At 38.4% G+C, this 16,886-nt stretch overlaps 2 protein-coding genes across 2 annotated transcripts; one reads left to right on the top strand and one right to left on the bottom strand.

The window, feature by feature from the left end:
• Positions 1 to 707: 707 nt before the first annotated feature.
• LOC138601905 (lathosterol oxidase-like) lies at positions 708 to 6,344 on the top strand. The gene is made up of 5 exons (XM_069673210.1): positions 708 to 749; positions 1,948 to 2,165; positions 2,539 to 2,671; positions 2,798 to 2,898; positions 3,847 to 6,344. The coding sequence occupies exons 2-5, from the start codon at positions 1,956 to 1,958 to the stop codon at positions 4,309 to 4,311; spliced, it is 909 nt and encodes a 302-aa protein (XP_069529311.1). The 5' UTR covers positions 708 to 749; positions 1,948 to 1,955; the 3' UTR covers positions 4,312 to 6,344.
• A 933-nt stretch (positions 6,345 to 7,277) lies between these two features.
• Positions 7,278 to 12,405, bottom strand: plekhb1 (pleckstrin homology domain containing B1). The gene is made up of 6 exons (XM_069678140.1): positions 12,369 to 12,405; positions 11,116 to 11,268; positions 9,661 to 9,763; positions 9,530 to 9,569; positions 9,334 to 9,424; positions 7,278 to 7,411 (listed from the first exon to the last, which is right to left on the bottom strand). The coding sequence occupies exons 1-6, from the start codon at positions 12,403 to 12,405 to the stop codon at positions 7,278 to 7,280; spliced, it is 558 nt and encodes a 185-aa protein (XP_069534241.1).
• Positions 12,406 to 16,886: the final 4,481 nt, after the last annotated feature.

Raw genomic sequence — 16,886 nt, 5'->3', positions numbered from 1 at the left:
TTTGCACATTTTATAGCCTATGTTACATTACAACTTTTGAGAAGCACTGGACCGGGTTTTGCAACAAGTCCCGCCCTACTGTGCTGTGATTGGCCAGTAAACGTTGCCTCGATACGTCCTTGTGATTGGATGCTGGCAGTAAGCGCAGCTACTAGTCCCACCTTACTGTACTCTGAGCCAGAGAACACTCTGGTCAACATTATGGAGAAGGAAATGTTAACAGTTTCTTATAGTTTGTCTAAATCTTTGGATTGTAGGGGTTTTAAATGAAACGTTTAAACCTAATGTAGATATGCATATTTTATTTAGCCAGCTACATGTTGTGTCTTCAAAATATTTTATTTCTGTAATGTATCATAGGCTACTACAACTCTATGTTCGTGTGATGGGTTCAATGACAAATTTACGGCCAACTGCTTATTTATCAAACGGTGTCAGACAAGAAAGCGTTGAAAACGTGCTAAATAACATATTGCTGTCCTCTATCCGTGCTTCAGGTACACAGTGCTCTTTGGTCGCGTTATGTGTCTATTTAAACGCCGGTAGCGTTGTTACTGAACCACCATGATCAGATCCCCCAATTGGCCAATCAGAGATCATAACAAACCTGCCGTGATGAGACACTACGCGCTTATTGGATACCCTGTTTATGACGTAATACGGAAATAAGTACTGATTGGTCATTCGCCTGTCTTTATCCCAGTACACGTCCCTCCTCTGTTATACCAGAAAACGGAGAACGCACACAGGTATAGTGCTTTTTAAAACTGCAAATGTAACTTTATACCAACAAAATGTCAAAGCTGTTTAGTTATTCTAAAGTGTAACCATGAGACATAGCCTTTTGGGTTAATTAATACAGCAAAAATATTTACATAACTGTCGGTCAGGAAGTTGCGTAGATGTCACATCTGTATCTTTTCGTATTCGTTTTCACATAATAAACTTATATTTATGTCATTATTGTGCATTTATGTCAGCTCATTGATAATATTGCGTAGTTCTTGCATACTACTGAAATGAAAGCAAATGTAAAGTAGTGGAGTCCGGATCTGGCCACCTCTCCGGGATAAGAGGTCCAGTCATTTATCTGCAAAATAAATGTTTATCAAAAGTTATAGGAAGGTTACAACTTCTGTTGTGTGAAAATATGCTTTAAAATGTGTGTGTACCTAAACATAACAGCTGTCTGTTCACAGTATTAAAAAAATAATAATATCTTCATTACACTATATATAATTTGATGGGGGAAAAAAGCAAATTCTAGACTATTTTCAATAGATTGCCAAGTATACTTCATGGTCATTCATGGTCATCAAGGCCATTTGATCTTTTTTGTAAGCGACAATATACGGTACTAAAGAAAAGCAGATTTGCTTTAAGTTACAAATAGAGTCAGTAAATCTATGGTAATGGAACAAGGTGGGAAAGTGGAAGGCGGAAGAAAACTGTACTGCAGTTGCCCAGTTTGCACACATGTGCAAACCCTGCGTTATAAAATATTCATGAACTCTTTACATGCATTAACAATACCTTTACAGACTGGTTTGAAACTGTTAATAAATGTTTAATTCCATGTTTTAGAATGTTGAGCCTTTAGGTTTATTCCTTACGTTAGAAACAGTTCTTGTACATTGCCTTTTTTTCCCCCTCTCTTTTTTTAAATACACTCTTCAATCGTGTTGCTTCCATCAGCATCTTTTAATTAGTTAAAGACCTTTTATATTATTGTTACTGAATTTGATATTCTCCTGTATCAGCTGCACGCCTCTTTATGGATGTTTTACAAGTTGTTGTTGAGGAATAACTTCAATAGAACACTTGTTACAAATGTTACCAAAAACATCTCAGAGGATTCATACCAGAGATGACAGGACAACAGGGCTTCTGGGAAATGCATTGTTCTCTGATGTGTGATGTGACAGATTAGTCTTTCTCTCCTTACAGATTCAGCCATGGATCTTGTGCTGAATGTTGCTGACTACTACGTCCTCACCCCGTATGTGTACCCCGCATCGTGGCCTGAGGACGGGGCCCTGCGGCAGATCATCAGCCTGTTGGTGCTGACAAACCTCGGGGCTGCAGTCCTGTACCTGGGCCTGGGAGTCATAGCCTACTACTTAATCTTCGACCACAATCTGATGAAACACCCACACTTCTTAGAGGTATAAAGCCTGTGTCTCATTTTATGATCGGTGTAATAATAAACTGAGTGTGAGCTCTGCCAAATTCCAAGTAATCAATTGAACTTTGCATTTGCAGCCTGCAGAATAAATGTCATCTAGTTACGCAATAAATACTGACTATTTAAAACATATTATGCTGTCACAAGAAATATGAAACCACAACAAAACATAACAGCAAACAAGATGCTCTTACATTACAGAGAATCAAAGACAATTATATCATCAACGGTCAAGTGCACTAAAGTCCAACAACTGCCAGATTCAGCAGTTATCATGTGGTATTTCTGGATATTGATCCTTTATTATTTATTTATTTAATCTTTAACGTCCATTGTCCTTTTTTCCTTCTTAGAATCAGGTTCAGAGGGAGATCAAATATGCGATGACCTCTCTCCCCTGGATCAGCATTCCTACAGTGGCTTTGTTTTTCGCTGAGGTTCGCGGATACAGCAAACTGTACGACAATGTTGGTGACTCTCCTCTGGGTATGTTTAAGACTGAGCAAACCAGCTTTGAGTTGTTGAGTAATCTTTCTGTTTCGGTGCCTTAAGGCTCAAAACCCTGAACACACACAGTTCTTGGTGATGATGACGTAGTCTGTGTGCTTTCAGGTTGGCCTGGGCTCTTCCTGAGTATGATCTCCTTCCTGTTCTTCACTGACATGTGTATCTACTGGATCCATCGCTTCCTACATCATAAGCTCATTTACAAGGTCAGTAGAGCTTTTTCTTTGAACTTATTAAGGATTTTTTTTCTAGCTTCTTTAAAAGCATTTTAACACTTCATTCATTTGACACAGTGTAAATACTGAAAACAAACCATGTTTTAATTTTTGTTAAAATACCTTCGTTAACATAGGGCTGCACAATAATGGCCAAAATTTTAATCATGATTATTTTGATCAATATAGAGATCACGATTTTAATCACAACTATTTATTCATTTTAAGGATAAAACTTTTTGTACTTTCACATTTAAGTTCTCAGTTTCGTTCTCTTTGGCGACAACTTATGGCGATAAATACCAATTGCGAGTGCATACGTCGTAGATTACCAGATGTCTGAGGTTGGCTTCCTTTGTTACGGTTGTAAATCTTGATTTTCTTCGCTGATGGTTGCGTTTCTTTTTTTAGACAGTTTGCCTTCATCTGAGTGTCCAATTTGTTTCTTTTTCTTTGGATTTTCACTTATTTTTGAAGTTGTATCTGTAGTCATCCATCTTTTCTTTGTTTGTTCAGCCACAGTAGATTACTGTTTACCCGCAATACTTGCAGAGACCGGAAAAGCGGCCACTTAGCTCCGCCTACCCTCTCTGAACCATTTTGGTTTTGTATGTTTATCTCATTGTCCAACATTTTTTCAAAACAATATTAACCTATAATCTTGGTCCCAGAAACGTATTCTGTTTTTAGTCTATTTTCCTGTTTTTGTCCAACCTTACTCTTCACTGAAAGTGGCTTTACTTCCTTTTTGTACATTGATGTTAACCCACACTCACTGCATCTCCTCTTAAATTCATTACTTATACAGTTTTCTGTATTGCTTCATCATGGTCTACATACATTTAAATCATGCAAAGGTATGAATAAAATCACAATGATATACATTTTTAGAGATAGTAATAACCTTATCTCTCTGCTCTCTTTGCTCTTTCGTCACAGCTGTTTCACAAACCGCACCACTTATGGAAGATCCCCACGCCCTTCGCCAGCCACGCCTTTCACCCAGTTGACGGCTTCATGCAGGGCCTCCCATACCACATCTACCCATTCCTCTTCCCCCTTCACAAAGTGCTCTACCTGGCCCTCTACATTTTCGTCAATATCTGGACAATCTCTATCCACGACGGCGACTACCGCGTCCCCAGCAGTCTGACTGATGTCATCAACGGCTCAGCCCACCACACAGACCACCACCTCTTCTTCGACTACAACTACGGCCAGTACTTCACTCTGTGGGACCGCCTGGGAGGCTCCTACAGGTACCCGTCTGCTCTGATGGGAAAGGGTCCACACGATCTGATCCGGAAACTTCAAGCCGAGGGAAAGTTAGGAGATGATGGAGTGAAAGCTAACGGGAAGGTGAACGGACACGCTCAGAGAGGAGTCGCATGTAAGGAGGAGTAAAAGTGATTTAATGCTGAAAGTGATTACTATTTTTGTACAGACAATTTGCTACGCTCATCATCAGCTGGGAAACATAACAGAGCATCAGTTTGATTTCTTGCCAAATAAGCTGTTTTGAGATTTTAGATACTAACGGATAAGATTCATTAAAGTGGTAATTGGAGGTAAGCTGTGGGATCAACACTTATCAGGCCAACAGGCAAGTAGCAGATTTGGTGGTATTGTCTTGCAGTTCTTGTATTAGAAGTATCCGATGACAAGGTGACTTTCTGCAGACACCACAGAGGAGTAAAAAGGGTTTTTGCAATCCAAGCCAAGAGAGCCAAGAGAGGTGAGGAGCATGAAACGCTTCTACACTAACAGTGAATGACAATGACTGTGAATGGGAGTTCGAGTTCACGATTAGAGATGTTCTGATACAAATTTTTCCTCCCTGATGCTGTTTCTTATACCTGAGATTGTTGAACAGCTAATGCTGAGTATAAATACAATTCCAGTGCGATGAAAAGATAGTAACCTTGTATGGTAACACTAGTGCTAACACTCAAAACTAAAGCCTTGCAACCCGACACATGCCCCTTTTATAGCTGTGAAAAATACCGGTAATTGATTTCTGGTGAAACAATTTAACTTTTTAATCGAACCTAAAAGCATAAAGGTATCGAAATAATGCAGAGACTCTTTAAATTGCCCCTACTGAGGGCAAATATAAAGTGGTATCGAATGCAATGACATTTGTAACAGGAAAGTTCATTGTAGCAAAAGCAGAAATACTTCTATGAGCAGATGATAGCAAAAGAGTAAAAAGGTTAAATGTTCTAGTCCACTGAAGTGTGAAACACTTTTTTCAATAAAGACATAAAAAATTGTGATGAAGATGTGGTTGGCAGTGTCCCCTCTCTTCAAGATGAAGAAAGTCAGACTTCAGGTTCGAAACATTATTGCTGCTGTAATTGTTACCTTGAAAAAACAGCTCCTCTGAGATAACTCTTGATAGGTATCTTAAGGCCAGTTCAGATCAATGATTCGCAACAAGACTGGATGCAACTGCCAAAAGAATCTCTTGACATCTGATCGTTAACATTCTAATACGGGGCCGTTCACATCAAAGCAACGCAATGCACACAGACACAGCTGACCGTCTCCATAGCAACGACGCACTGACATACCCCACTACTTCTGCGTTGATCCTTTAACGTTAGTTAATACTATGACGTTAGTATTAGGCCCAGGTTACATGAATTAACTAGCTGGATTTCTGTTATTGTTTTAAAAAGAAATGGATGGCAGTGACAGTGACGTGCTCGCAATGTTAGCTGTAGCACTGATCAATTAAAGACAGAGAGTTTTGAAAGAGAGGATCTGAAGCCGTCTTTGGCTACTGCAGCGCCAGAGACAGGGTGCCTACACCAATTTATGCCGTTTCCTGATTGGCTGAAGTAAAATAGCTTCATCATTACGTTTTAAAACTGCGTTTGGAGATTTGACAAGTCAAATCTTTTGCAACTCCACGCAACCAGTTCACACCGCTGCAATTTTCTCTGCAACTTTTTAAAACTGTTTTGTTGCGTTGCGAATCATTGATCTGAACTGGGCTTTAAACTTAGACTAGACAAGAGCAATACATCAGTCTGGCGGATCAACCTTTGTGCAACCTTTCCCTGATGAGACTTACCTGCTGTGATGAGAATCTTTTAACACAGAAAATAATCAGCTTTCTTGAGTCTGGTTTGGTTTATAAATCCACAAGCATTCTTCACGTGTATTTCTGCTGATAATATGAATGAGATCATAATTTAACAAATGTTTTGCAGTGAAAGAGTCAGTGATCTGTGACATGTTTCAGTTAACTCCATTGACAAAGTCTACCTTGCAAGAACATGGATGCAAAAAGTGTCTGTTTCCGTTACATATTAATGACACACTTCATGTCTTCTTTGTGTCTGTTGAATTGATTGCATCATCTTTAGTATGAAAGTAAAGCACTTTTCCTCCTAGCATTCATGTGCTGGTACAAATACACTTTGGATAATATTGATACTAATAAATATGTCGATTTTTCCCTTCTGTGTTTTGGTTGTGTATTCTTACAGCAAAGTGTGAAAGTTTATTCTTGTTTTACCAAAAAATATAACTTATAAAGTCCACTTAGGAGCTTTTTCTGGGATGTGAAAGCTCCAGGGAAAAAGCTAGCTGTGAACCTTGAGCAGAAACAGCATGCTCAGTTGTGATGGAGATGGATCTGTTGACAGCTCAGAAGCTGTTTCCTAAAAGAACAACAATTCCAACTCGAGGTCCAATTATCTCAATTTTTCCGAAGAGTTCCACAATATCACACAATCTTCATTGGCAGATGTAGCTGGTTTTGTATCCTTAACTTTTAAGTCAGCATGAGCAAAAAGTCCTGATGATGTTATGGAGGAAATCATTACAAAGTTTGTGCATCAGCTGATCCATCTCAATGACAACTGCGCGGGTAATTGTGATATTGTTAAAAGGAAAAAGTCAGTTGACATTGATGTTTTTACTAAATTAGAAGAATATAGTCCAAAGCTTTATATTAACAGTTTGATTGTTATAAACAACTAAAGAATAGCTTCAGATAAACATCACTAGTTTAATTGAATACATCGACACACCTTACAAACTATCCAACACTTTAATCAAGCTTATAAAGTGTAAAATTCAGGCAGCAGATAAAAGAACATTAAAATACAAAATAAACCTTCTGACATTTGCAAATGCTTATGAATACATTCAGTGTGTTTTATATACAAGCAGGTCTCATCTCCAAAAGAAACTGATCAATCAGAAGAGCAGCAAACACAATGTGAAAGCGCTTATATCTAGAGGTAGATCTCAAGAGAGCTTTCTACACGTGTAGAAATCCCCATAAATCCAGGCTATCGGTCCATGTGAACAGCCAGGCTGTGTGCAGTGTTGTCATCTCAGTAATGAAGATCATCTCAGCAGAAGAAGAAGGGCATCCAGAGGAAGGATCTCATGGCTGTCCCCGCTGCCATGCCTGCCAGTAATCCCAGAGCCAGGTTCTCCATTACTCCATCAAACGGGTCCCTGTGAACGATTACCTGGTGGGTTCCTGAGAGAGAACACAGAGGAAAGACAATCAAGATAATGCTTACTTGCTGATCCAAATCATAGAAAATGAGGAGCTCAGGATTTTCATTTGTAGTGCTACTAAACCTTTGAGTCCTTCTATTTTTAAATTTACAAGCTGCGTATCACAAATTAAAGCTGTTTTGAATTAAATTTGCACAAAAATGCCTTCCTCTGGGTTTCTGAACAAATGAAATTTAAAGGGAATGGGCTACACAAACATAATGCACAGAAAGTAGGAGGAACCAGTGTATCAATAAAGGCCCCAAACTCAACTTTGCCCAAGGTTTTCTCTTGCAGAACAAGGGCAAAGTGTAAATTGGAAACTTTTTAAATGTTTTGTTACAATATTTTTTTAACGTTCCACAAAAAATAAGTTACCAGTACTGTGCTTCTGTGGTGCTACTGCAGACGGAAACACTCATCACCCTTTCACTGACCTCTGGAAAACTATGGCATAACATAAACCATCAGCATGCCACCCAGTCCATAAATGGGTTAAAATCAAACATATACATTAACAATACATTGGGTTTATTGTTTACAAGAGTATCTAACTGTGTCCTGCTACATGTGAAGCAAAAAACAATGACACATAACTTTAACATTAATATTTTTACACACATTACTTGTTTTGATTGTTAGGGTTGTACTTATGCATGGGTAACAGGAACTTTATTATTTCTTGCTATTTTCTACTTTGCTCATTAGCTTTAGTGCACCGCCCGGCGAGCGCGCTGAGTGACACGAATCGAACGCTCCACCGTGTAATCAGGCCGAGCATTTAGCAAGTGCGTAAAGTTGGAGAAACGGCGGAATATTTTGAACATTACAACAGCTTGAAAGTGGCGGTCAGAATAATAATGTTGAAGCTTGAAACTTTTATTACTTTCTGTTGGATAATGTTGGATTTACGCAGTCAACAATACCGCGGGAGGAGGCAGCCGCGCGGGATCAGCAGGTGAGAGGTGAGTTTAATGCGTGTTGCGTTTGGTTATGTTATGTTTAGCCTCATTCTGTTGATTGCATTTGATTAATGTATGCGTGCATACACCACCCACTGTGGATGAAAAGTTTGCCAAGTTTGAAGATATGTTGATACTTTACAATGACGAGAATGTCATCATGCCATCACAAGCAGAACTTCATGTGAAAACGGAATAATTTGGCATCTGATAAGAAGAAAAAATAATAATAACATGAAAAATGTATTGTTATATCATGTTATAGTTGCAGCAATATGCACTTGTAGTTATAAACCTAATATGTTTTATTTAGTTTACAAAAAAACTTGAGGCTCTCAGTTTGATTCACATTTGATAGGCTGTATATTGATATGGTAGATTTGTACGCTGGTTTTCCTAGGGTAAAAATGCCACAATGTAAAACAAACTCCATCCGAAAAATCCCGAATTCAAATTGTTACTTAAGTGTAAGAAGTCTTCGCACAAGGTATTACCAGCAATATGCATTGAAACTATGGAAATATTTTACTTTATTGTTAACTGGAATTACCATTCCGTTGTCTTATTACACTTAATTTGAACCTATAAAGCAAAACAGTATGTTTCCCAATGAAATGTTGTGAATTTGATACTTCAACCTTTAAAGTGAAAGAGTGAATGTACTTAAATACTGTCCACCAAAGGAACTCTTACTACCTTAGTCAAGAATTCAGGAATATTGAGATCCCCTGTTGCACAAAAAAAAAAAAAGTCTAAAATGTAAAGTAGGAGTCGAATAAGTCTACTGCTCCAAGTAGAAAAAAATCTGATGGGCAAATACTGTATGCTTAATTTTATTGGCTTAAAGTTGTCTGAAATTCAAGTCTGGGGTTGCAAAGTCAAACATCCCCTGTAGCTTAGATTTTGCCATTGTGTTTCCTGCATCACTATGTTAACATACCTGGTCCTGCTCCAGGCGTGATGTAGACTGTGTGATATCTGTTGATTGGGACTTGCTGGTAGGAGTCATCGTAAGGGTCATATGTGAACACCTAGATGAAGAAAACACTGCTTTTAGCACTCAGGTGGACATACCAAGAGGCACAGAGAGGGAAGAGATCATGTCTGAGCTCATACAGAGAACACAGATCACTCACCGGGTTTCTCCTGGTCTCCAGCAGAGACAGTTTCCACGCTCTGAAAAAGACAAGAACAGGGATGAGGAGCTGATGGAGGGTTGTTTGGGGAGGCAGAGCAGACAGGACGAGAGGGAGGAAAGAGTACCTACATGGATTCATCCTCGCTGTTGGCACACAGGTTCACGCTGGAGCCGTCTCTCAGCTGAACCACTATGCGATTCTCTCTGGGATTACTCTCGGGTGGATTCACATCTACAGAGCAAAAAAGAACATTTGTACATTTTCTGTCCAGATTATTTCAACCACAAGTGCTTATTAAAAAAGGAGGATTTGCAGGGTTGGAGGGACAAGGAGTTTTACAGTAAGAGAGTACATTTTGGATCAAATACACTGACTTTTAATCAAAGAATCCCTGTTAGTCTTTTGCCCTTTACCGTGTTTACACCTGGCATTAACAGGCATCTTTGGTGATCTTATAACAAGTGGACAGCTAAGTAAAGGTGTGAATGCATCCAAGAAGCATTGAGGACACTTTGAGTCTTGACCGTTTCAACAGTTTGTGTGGCCTGCATATTTTAGCAGTGTGTGTCACATTAAAGCATCTCCTACTCAACTTACATCCCCTGCCTAAGCGGAAGTACATACTCAGTCAAACTCCAACATCCATCCATCCATCATCTATACCACTTAACCTGTTTAGGGTCGCGGGGGTGCTGGGGCCTATCCCAGCTGTCATTGAACGAGAGGCGGAGTTACACCCTGGACTGCTCGCCAGTCAATAACAGGGCTGATACAGAGAGAGAGACAACCTTTCACGCTCACACTCACACCTACGGGCAATTTTAGAAGTTTTAGAGTATTTAGAGAATTTTAGTGTTTTACCAGTTAACCTAACGAGCATGTCTTTGGACTGTGGAAGGAAGCCGGAGTACCCGGAGGGAACCCACGCAAGCATGGGGAGAACATTCAAACTCCACACAGAAGGCCCCCTACGTCAGAACCGGTATTCGAACTAGGAACCTTCTAGCTGTGATCGCGCTAACCACTGCACCATCGTGCAGGCCCAAACTGCAACAGGTTCATAGAAAGTAACAAAAAAAGAAGCCACAACAACAGACAAAATTGATTATTGTGAATGCAGTACTCACGAAACATGATGTCTGATCTTTGCAAACAGATCATTCAAAGTGCATGTTATTTTCAGGTGTAAACAGAACCTCAGGAAGTGAAAACGTCTGCCAGTTCTGTCCAATCACAAAAATGAAAGTCCAAAATGTACCCTCTTGTTAGCTCTGTTTTGATCTCCTACAACTCTTGAGAAAAACAGATTGCTTCTTCAGCAGCCTAATGTTCCGCTTTAATCTCTAGTTAGATGCTAACTGTGTCCATGTGCTAGCCAGGTAACTTGCAGTGGATCCATCTGAACATTTTTATCTGTCATGGAGCTTGCAGGCCAGAAAATGATTGGATTCGTCACTCTAAGTAACCCATTTTCAAGTACAAACATTTTGAGCGGTGCAGCTTTAAGATGTAAGGTACTTGGATGAATCTTGCTTAGTTCAAAATATCTTTTTTTTTATAAAAGAAGCTTAAATGTGCTTCACCTCCACATTCCAGTCCAGATCTCACGTCCACACACGCCGTCTTGAGGCTGACGCGGTGCTCCAAATCTCGCCTGTTGTCGGACTTGTAGAAGCAGAGACTCCCGTCTATCCAAAGGTCACACCAGTTTAACTTCCAGCGTTTCAGGACAGAAGCTGCAGAAGAGACACAGGTCATAGTGTATCATTCGTGTGTTTTATGAATGAGCTGCACATTCATTGACCTCAAATTTAGGGAGTAAATAATGAATTAGTAAGTCAATAGTTCTAATTTTGTTTGTTTGTTCTTCTTGATGTTTTCTGGATGGTGTCTTTTTTCCAGAAGATTCATCCACATTGATTGCCCTTGGTAAGCCAATTAAAGACACGGTCAGGGACGATTAATGGGCTTATGAGTTACAAAGGTCAGAGTTTTGGAATAGGTACAGTTTTCTCTTTCTAGAAAATACTCTGAATAACAAGGAGGACTACAACACAACAGAAAACTAAAATGAACATGTAGTGCATGTGGAAAAACACCCGAGCTCTCTGGTCAACAGAGTTTGCAGTCTATGTTTGATTCCTGCAACAGCCAAGATGTCTGACTGTTGTCTTTACTGCGTTCTATTTTCTAATATTAAAGGCATTTCTTAATAGACAAAACAGAATCATAGTATTCATTGAAAAGATCTTATAAGGTATGATTGGTAAATGTTACAAAGACACAGACAGACATTTGGATCCATAGTGTTTAAGATTCACACAAAAACACATTTAACTGTGTTGTATAATGTGAACACACTGTTTTAGTTAAAGTTACTCTGGCTTTTCTGTGAGTTCAAGCTGCAACATTTGATATTTTTTTACTCTTAAGAAAGCAAGGCTCTTTGGGGGCCTAGAGGTAAAGGCGGGATCTTGAATAGCAACCCTATCTTTCCCCTCATTTCCTGACATCCATTTCCTGTCAACTGGAATAAAACAAGAATAAGAAATAAGCACAAATACTCTTAGCAAGTTTCCAGATTCGCAGGTGTCAGAGGAGAGGTTTCTCAAAACAAAACTTTACAATAAGATTTAGAAGATCTGCAAATCAGATAAATTGTAACCTGCACATTAGGTCATTTTTATTTGATAAACCCATCAAATATAATAATTTATGATAAAAAAATAGTCTCCAGCACTGGGTGTGACTTTTATTAACAATTACAGATAGAATCCCCCCATTTATATTATATATTTTATGTGTAAACAACAAAATAAATCTTGTTCTTACTCACTCTGTCTCCACAGCCAGCCAGACCTCAGCAGCGCCATGTTTCTCAGACGTCGTCTCAATCGTTGTTATAATTATTATCCAAAAGAAGCAAAAGGAAACATCCAAGTCTAAATAGAATACAAGATTTGTCAGCTGGTTTTTGGAATCCTTTGCCTCTGTTTACGTCCCCTGAGTGAGGTACGGGTAGATTAATGTGTCCAGGACTAAGACTGACTCACAGGATCATTGTGGATTAACTGTGTGAGGCCACTCCTTCTCGTCCTGTCTCATCGCTCTGGATCTCTCTGGACTCATTTCTCCTCCTGTCTTCACACCATGTGCTATGCAGTGTTTAATTTGAATAATTATGTTGTATGCACAGTAAACTCATGTGAGCCCTGTGAGTTTAATGCACATAAATAGAAACCTGTACCCGTTAATCCCAGCCCTGAAATAACAACGTGAGGATTAGCCTCATTGTAAAAGTCCTCAGGTCAGTTATGAGAGTCTTTAAGGGATGTCTGGTGACATCATTCCCTTTTTATAGCTCAGAGAAAACACTGGACTCATCTGTGTCAGCTGAGTCACCTGATTATATATTTAGATAAATGTCTTAATTTAGAACCAATATTTTCTTATATTTGTTGCCATTGTCTGTAGTGAAATAAGGATCACACACCACAGTGACAAACTATCTCTAAAACCTGTCAGAGTTCCTGCTCAGCTCTCCTCTCCATTTTCCCTTGTAGTGAAGACTTCAACAGGAGCTCGTTTTGATTGAAAAATGTTTTATACAGGTATGTCAGCTTGGCCACCTGTTGTGAATCTGTAAAGAGCTCTGCCAGGAGAGGTCGCTTTGTGTCAAGAAAAATTGTAATGTGAAAGCTGTACTGTTTAACCGGATGCTATTGATGCTAAGCTACTGTTACCAAAGACTGAATTAATGTAGTTTACAAAAAGTACACTTTATCAGATATTTATCTAAAAGCTAATTATTCAAAAGCGTGGTCTTGCAGTTTGAGTACATTACTTTTTCATTTAATTCTAAATAGTTTTCCCTCATATCCCTGCCCTCTCAGATTCAGGCCTTATCCTCTAACTTAGGCTACTGAGCGCTTTTTGGTGCAACACCATTGTCAAAATTCTGATTAAATGTCAGGTATGATGTGACCAATTGAATGAGCAACAAGCAACTGAGTGCCAGTGTAAGGTGTCACAGTCAGCATGACAGTAAACTGGTAAAGATCTCCATGTTCTTCATCTGAAGACAAAAAGTATAAGGGGTGACATTTTCAAGAGATGTCTTGCGTGGGCTGATCAGGAAAAATATATTTAACCATTAAGAAAAGAAATTAGCGAGTATAGATGTTGGTCTGGTGATGGAACACAATGAAATGTCATCAAAAGTTTGCACACTACAACCTTGTGCAAAATGTGTGCAGTTCAGTCAGACAACTCACGTTTGTAATAGTTTGTTTATTGCAGCAGCAGAACGTCGCTTGTGTTTGGCGCGTCGTCTCCGACCTTATCACTCCTCGCAGATTTATTTTACATGCTGAAATTTGACGAGTGATGAGAAAATATCTCACCCCCCCTAGCCCCCCCATAAATGGTTAGCATTTTTTGAGGATTTGGTGATTGGAACAGTTTTAGAGTTTAGTATATTTAGTATCTGGATGTTGGCAAACACTGTTGATTAGTTTTACCTAATTCTTACCTAAAGTTAATCCTAATTAACCTCACCCTAAAACCTAAAAAGCCTAACCCTTGAGTAATCCTCCCAAATGTCAAGCTTTCTTTCTGTGAGTTCTAGCAATGCTGGCCCCATGACACAAGGGATGTTGGTGCCGGTCCACCATTGTGGTCCAGACTGAAATATCTCAATTATTTGTACAGACATTTATGGGCCTTCTCATAGTGGGAGCTTTTGCTTGATTCCTGGCTGAGCCCATTTAAAACACGGCTAAGTTGAGTTAAACTAGCATAAGAGGGGTTGAACATCCTAAATGCATTCATGCTGTGCACTTCAGATCATTCAAATTTTGCCCTTCCTCTTTTTTTCACATCAACAACTCTATCTAACAACTCTAATGCTATTTCCTGATGGTTTGACTTTGTTATGAAGGTAAATTCTCCTTTTTTTAAAATATGGAAAGCTCCTGAAGCTGTGACTTATGTTTCTTGAGGTGGAAAGTGGTGTCTTCTTTGACCTCTGACCTTGTGCAGAGCCTTGGCCTGTCACTACAGCCCTTTCTCTCGCTCCTCTTTGCCTCTTTATCGTGCTGGGAAACACAGCCAGTATCTACTTAGCTGTCAGCTACAATTAGGAGAACTGACCCATGAACTTGTTGGCTGCATTGTAGTATGTTACTTACTATAAAAATTCAAAATGTTCTGTCTGTATGTATCGGAATATCAAGCGTTTCTAAATAACAGGTGTTAATAATGTAAAAATAGGCTGAATTCCATTGAGTTGCATCAGTTTCAGGCCCTGGTGTTTTTCACGCTGACTCACTGTCACACAGTCATGGCTTACTGGAACTGTTGTCATAATGTTATCAGTAACACCTGTACCTTTCCCACTAGTCTAAGTGTCTGCTGTGATATAAAGCTCCATGGCACAAAATCAATCTGCGCTCTACACTCAGGGACCAGAAAACGAGACACCAATATTGGATGTAATGGAATCCTTCTGAGAAAGCTGCTATAAGGCCTAATTTTATGAGACATACTGTACATTGTTCAATTTTGTGTGACACAGAAGTTGGCTGAAACAACATTTTGTAGGTGAGGAGAGTGGTGGTTTTGTATTGGATAAAGTTAGACTGAAAGGTATATTGTCCAACACAATTAAAGGTTTGAGGTATTTACTTTGGCTCCAAAGCTTGGAGTGTTTGTGAGTAGTAAAGTGTCTTTCATGCATGGCTTTTGGACAGCATAAATGGGCATTCCCTGAATATGGGTGTAGTGGACTTTATTGGTGAAGATACACAGTATTTAAAAGTGACTCAGATATTCCGCTGTATTTATTCTAGCAAGAATACCGAGGATGAAATGGTCTGGTTTCCTAGTCAGTATATAACACACCAGGAAAATAATTCTTCATTTGACTACATTTACTGCACGCAAAATGTCTAAAATTCTGTCTAGTATTTGTACTCCACTACAATCTTAGAAGAAATATCATGATAAAAGTGAGAAATTCTATTTAAATCTTTGTTGCAGACTTTGTTTTAGTCTACTCCTTTTTGTAAGTCATATTTATCTTTTGACGCTTTAGGATTAGCCTGACGCTAACTTGTATAACTATAGAAAAAGTAGTTAAAACAATTTCAAACTTGACAGGCTGTAACAATAAAATGCTGCTTGTTCATTAGTACATTGGATTTAAATGTTAGAATGTACTGTATGAACATGTTAGTTTTTTATAAAAGACAATTATTGTGACCAATGAGCACTTTTATTTTGTTACTTCACAACATTTAGCTAATGATACTCCTGTACTTTTATTTAAGTTGAGTTTAAATGCAGAACTTATGTTTGTAATGGGGCATTTCAAATTTCTTGTATTGGTATTACTTGTACTAAAGAGGAGCATGAGCTAAACCATTTTGATGCACACAACATGACTGCCATCTGGTGGCAGTTTAGAGGCAATTACATTTCATTAAAGCTATTGTCAATAACTTATTTTGTGTGCTATCATTCTGAATTAAACATGAGCAAATTGAGAAAAATGGTTGACAAAAATACAAAACAAACTCTGTATTTAGTCAAATGATGTACATAAAAGAAATAGTTTTTCCCCTTTTGTGTAAACTGTTTATGACAGTTAAAGATAAAATTATATTTTTTCTATCATACAAATGACATTAGTTTATTATACTAATTGTGGTCTTTTATTTTGTTTTGTTGTTTTGCCTGAACTGATAAATGACTTCTATCCATGAAAAGGTTTTCCCCACACTCCATGCAAAAATCAGGAAATTAATGGTAAAAATTGTTCTTTGTGTTCGTACTACATTTGTGTAAGGGCAGCAGTTCCTTTTATGTATGACTGTATCATTTCTTTAATTGCAGATTGTAATGTGTCATACATGCAGCCACACTAATAATGACACTTTTATCACTGGTCTCTTTATATTTCAATCCGTCAGTCAGACTTTATTTGTGTAGCATTTTCAATGCTAGTTCATGCAACACAAAGTGTTTCACACCAGATAAATTGACATAAATAATTAAAACTCAACAGAAAGCCAGACTAAAAGGTAAAACGCAATAAATAGTTGAACTTTTACTTAGATAATGCTCAATTATGAGCCAGACTAAAAGGTAAAATACAATAAATAATTAAACTTGTATATAAAGCTAAATTAGAGGCCAGACTAAAAGGTAAAATACGACAGATAATTAAACAGATCTAAAAAACATTAAATAAATAAAAGCCTTTTGTATGGCTCTTAATTGATCTTTCTTTTTTTTTTTTTAGGTAAATTCAAAAGATTGCCTTTTAGAAATATCAAGATTTTGTCCTGTTAAT

The sequence above is a fragment of the Semicossyphus pulcher genome, unplaced genomic scaffold, assembly GCF_022749685.1.
Source record: "Semicossyphus pulcher isolate SPU_LCO1_2020_fin unplaced genomic scaffold, fSemPul1.0.p SCAF_10, whole genome shotgun sequence".
NCBI lineage: Eukaryota > Metazoa > Chordata > Actinopteri > Labriformes > Labridae > Semicossyphus > Semicossyphus pulcher.
The sequence above is the reverse complement of the archived record's forward strand: the minus strand, read 5'-3'. Positions and strand labels throughout refer to the sequence as shown.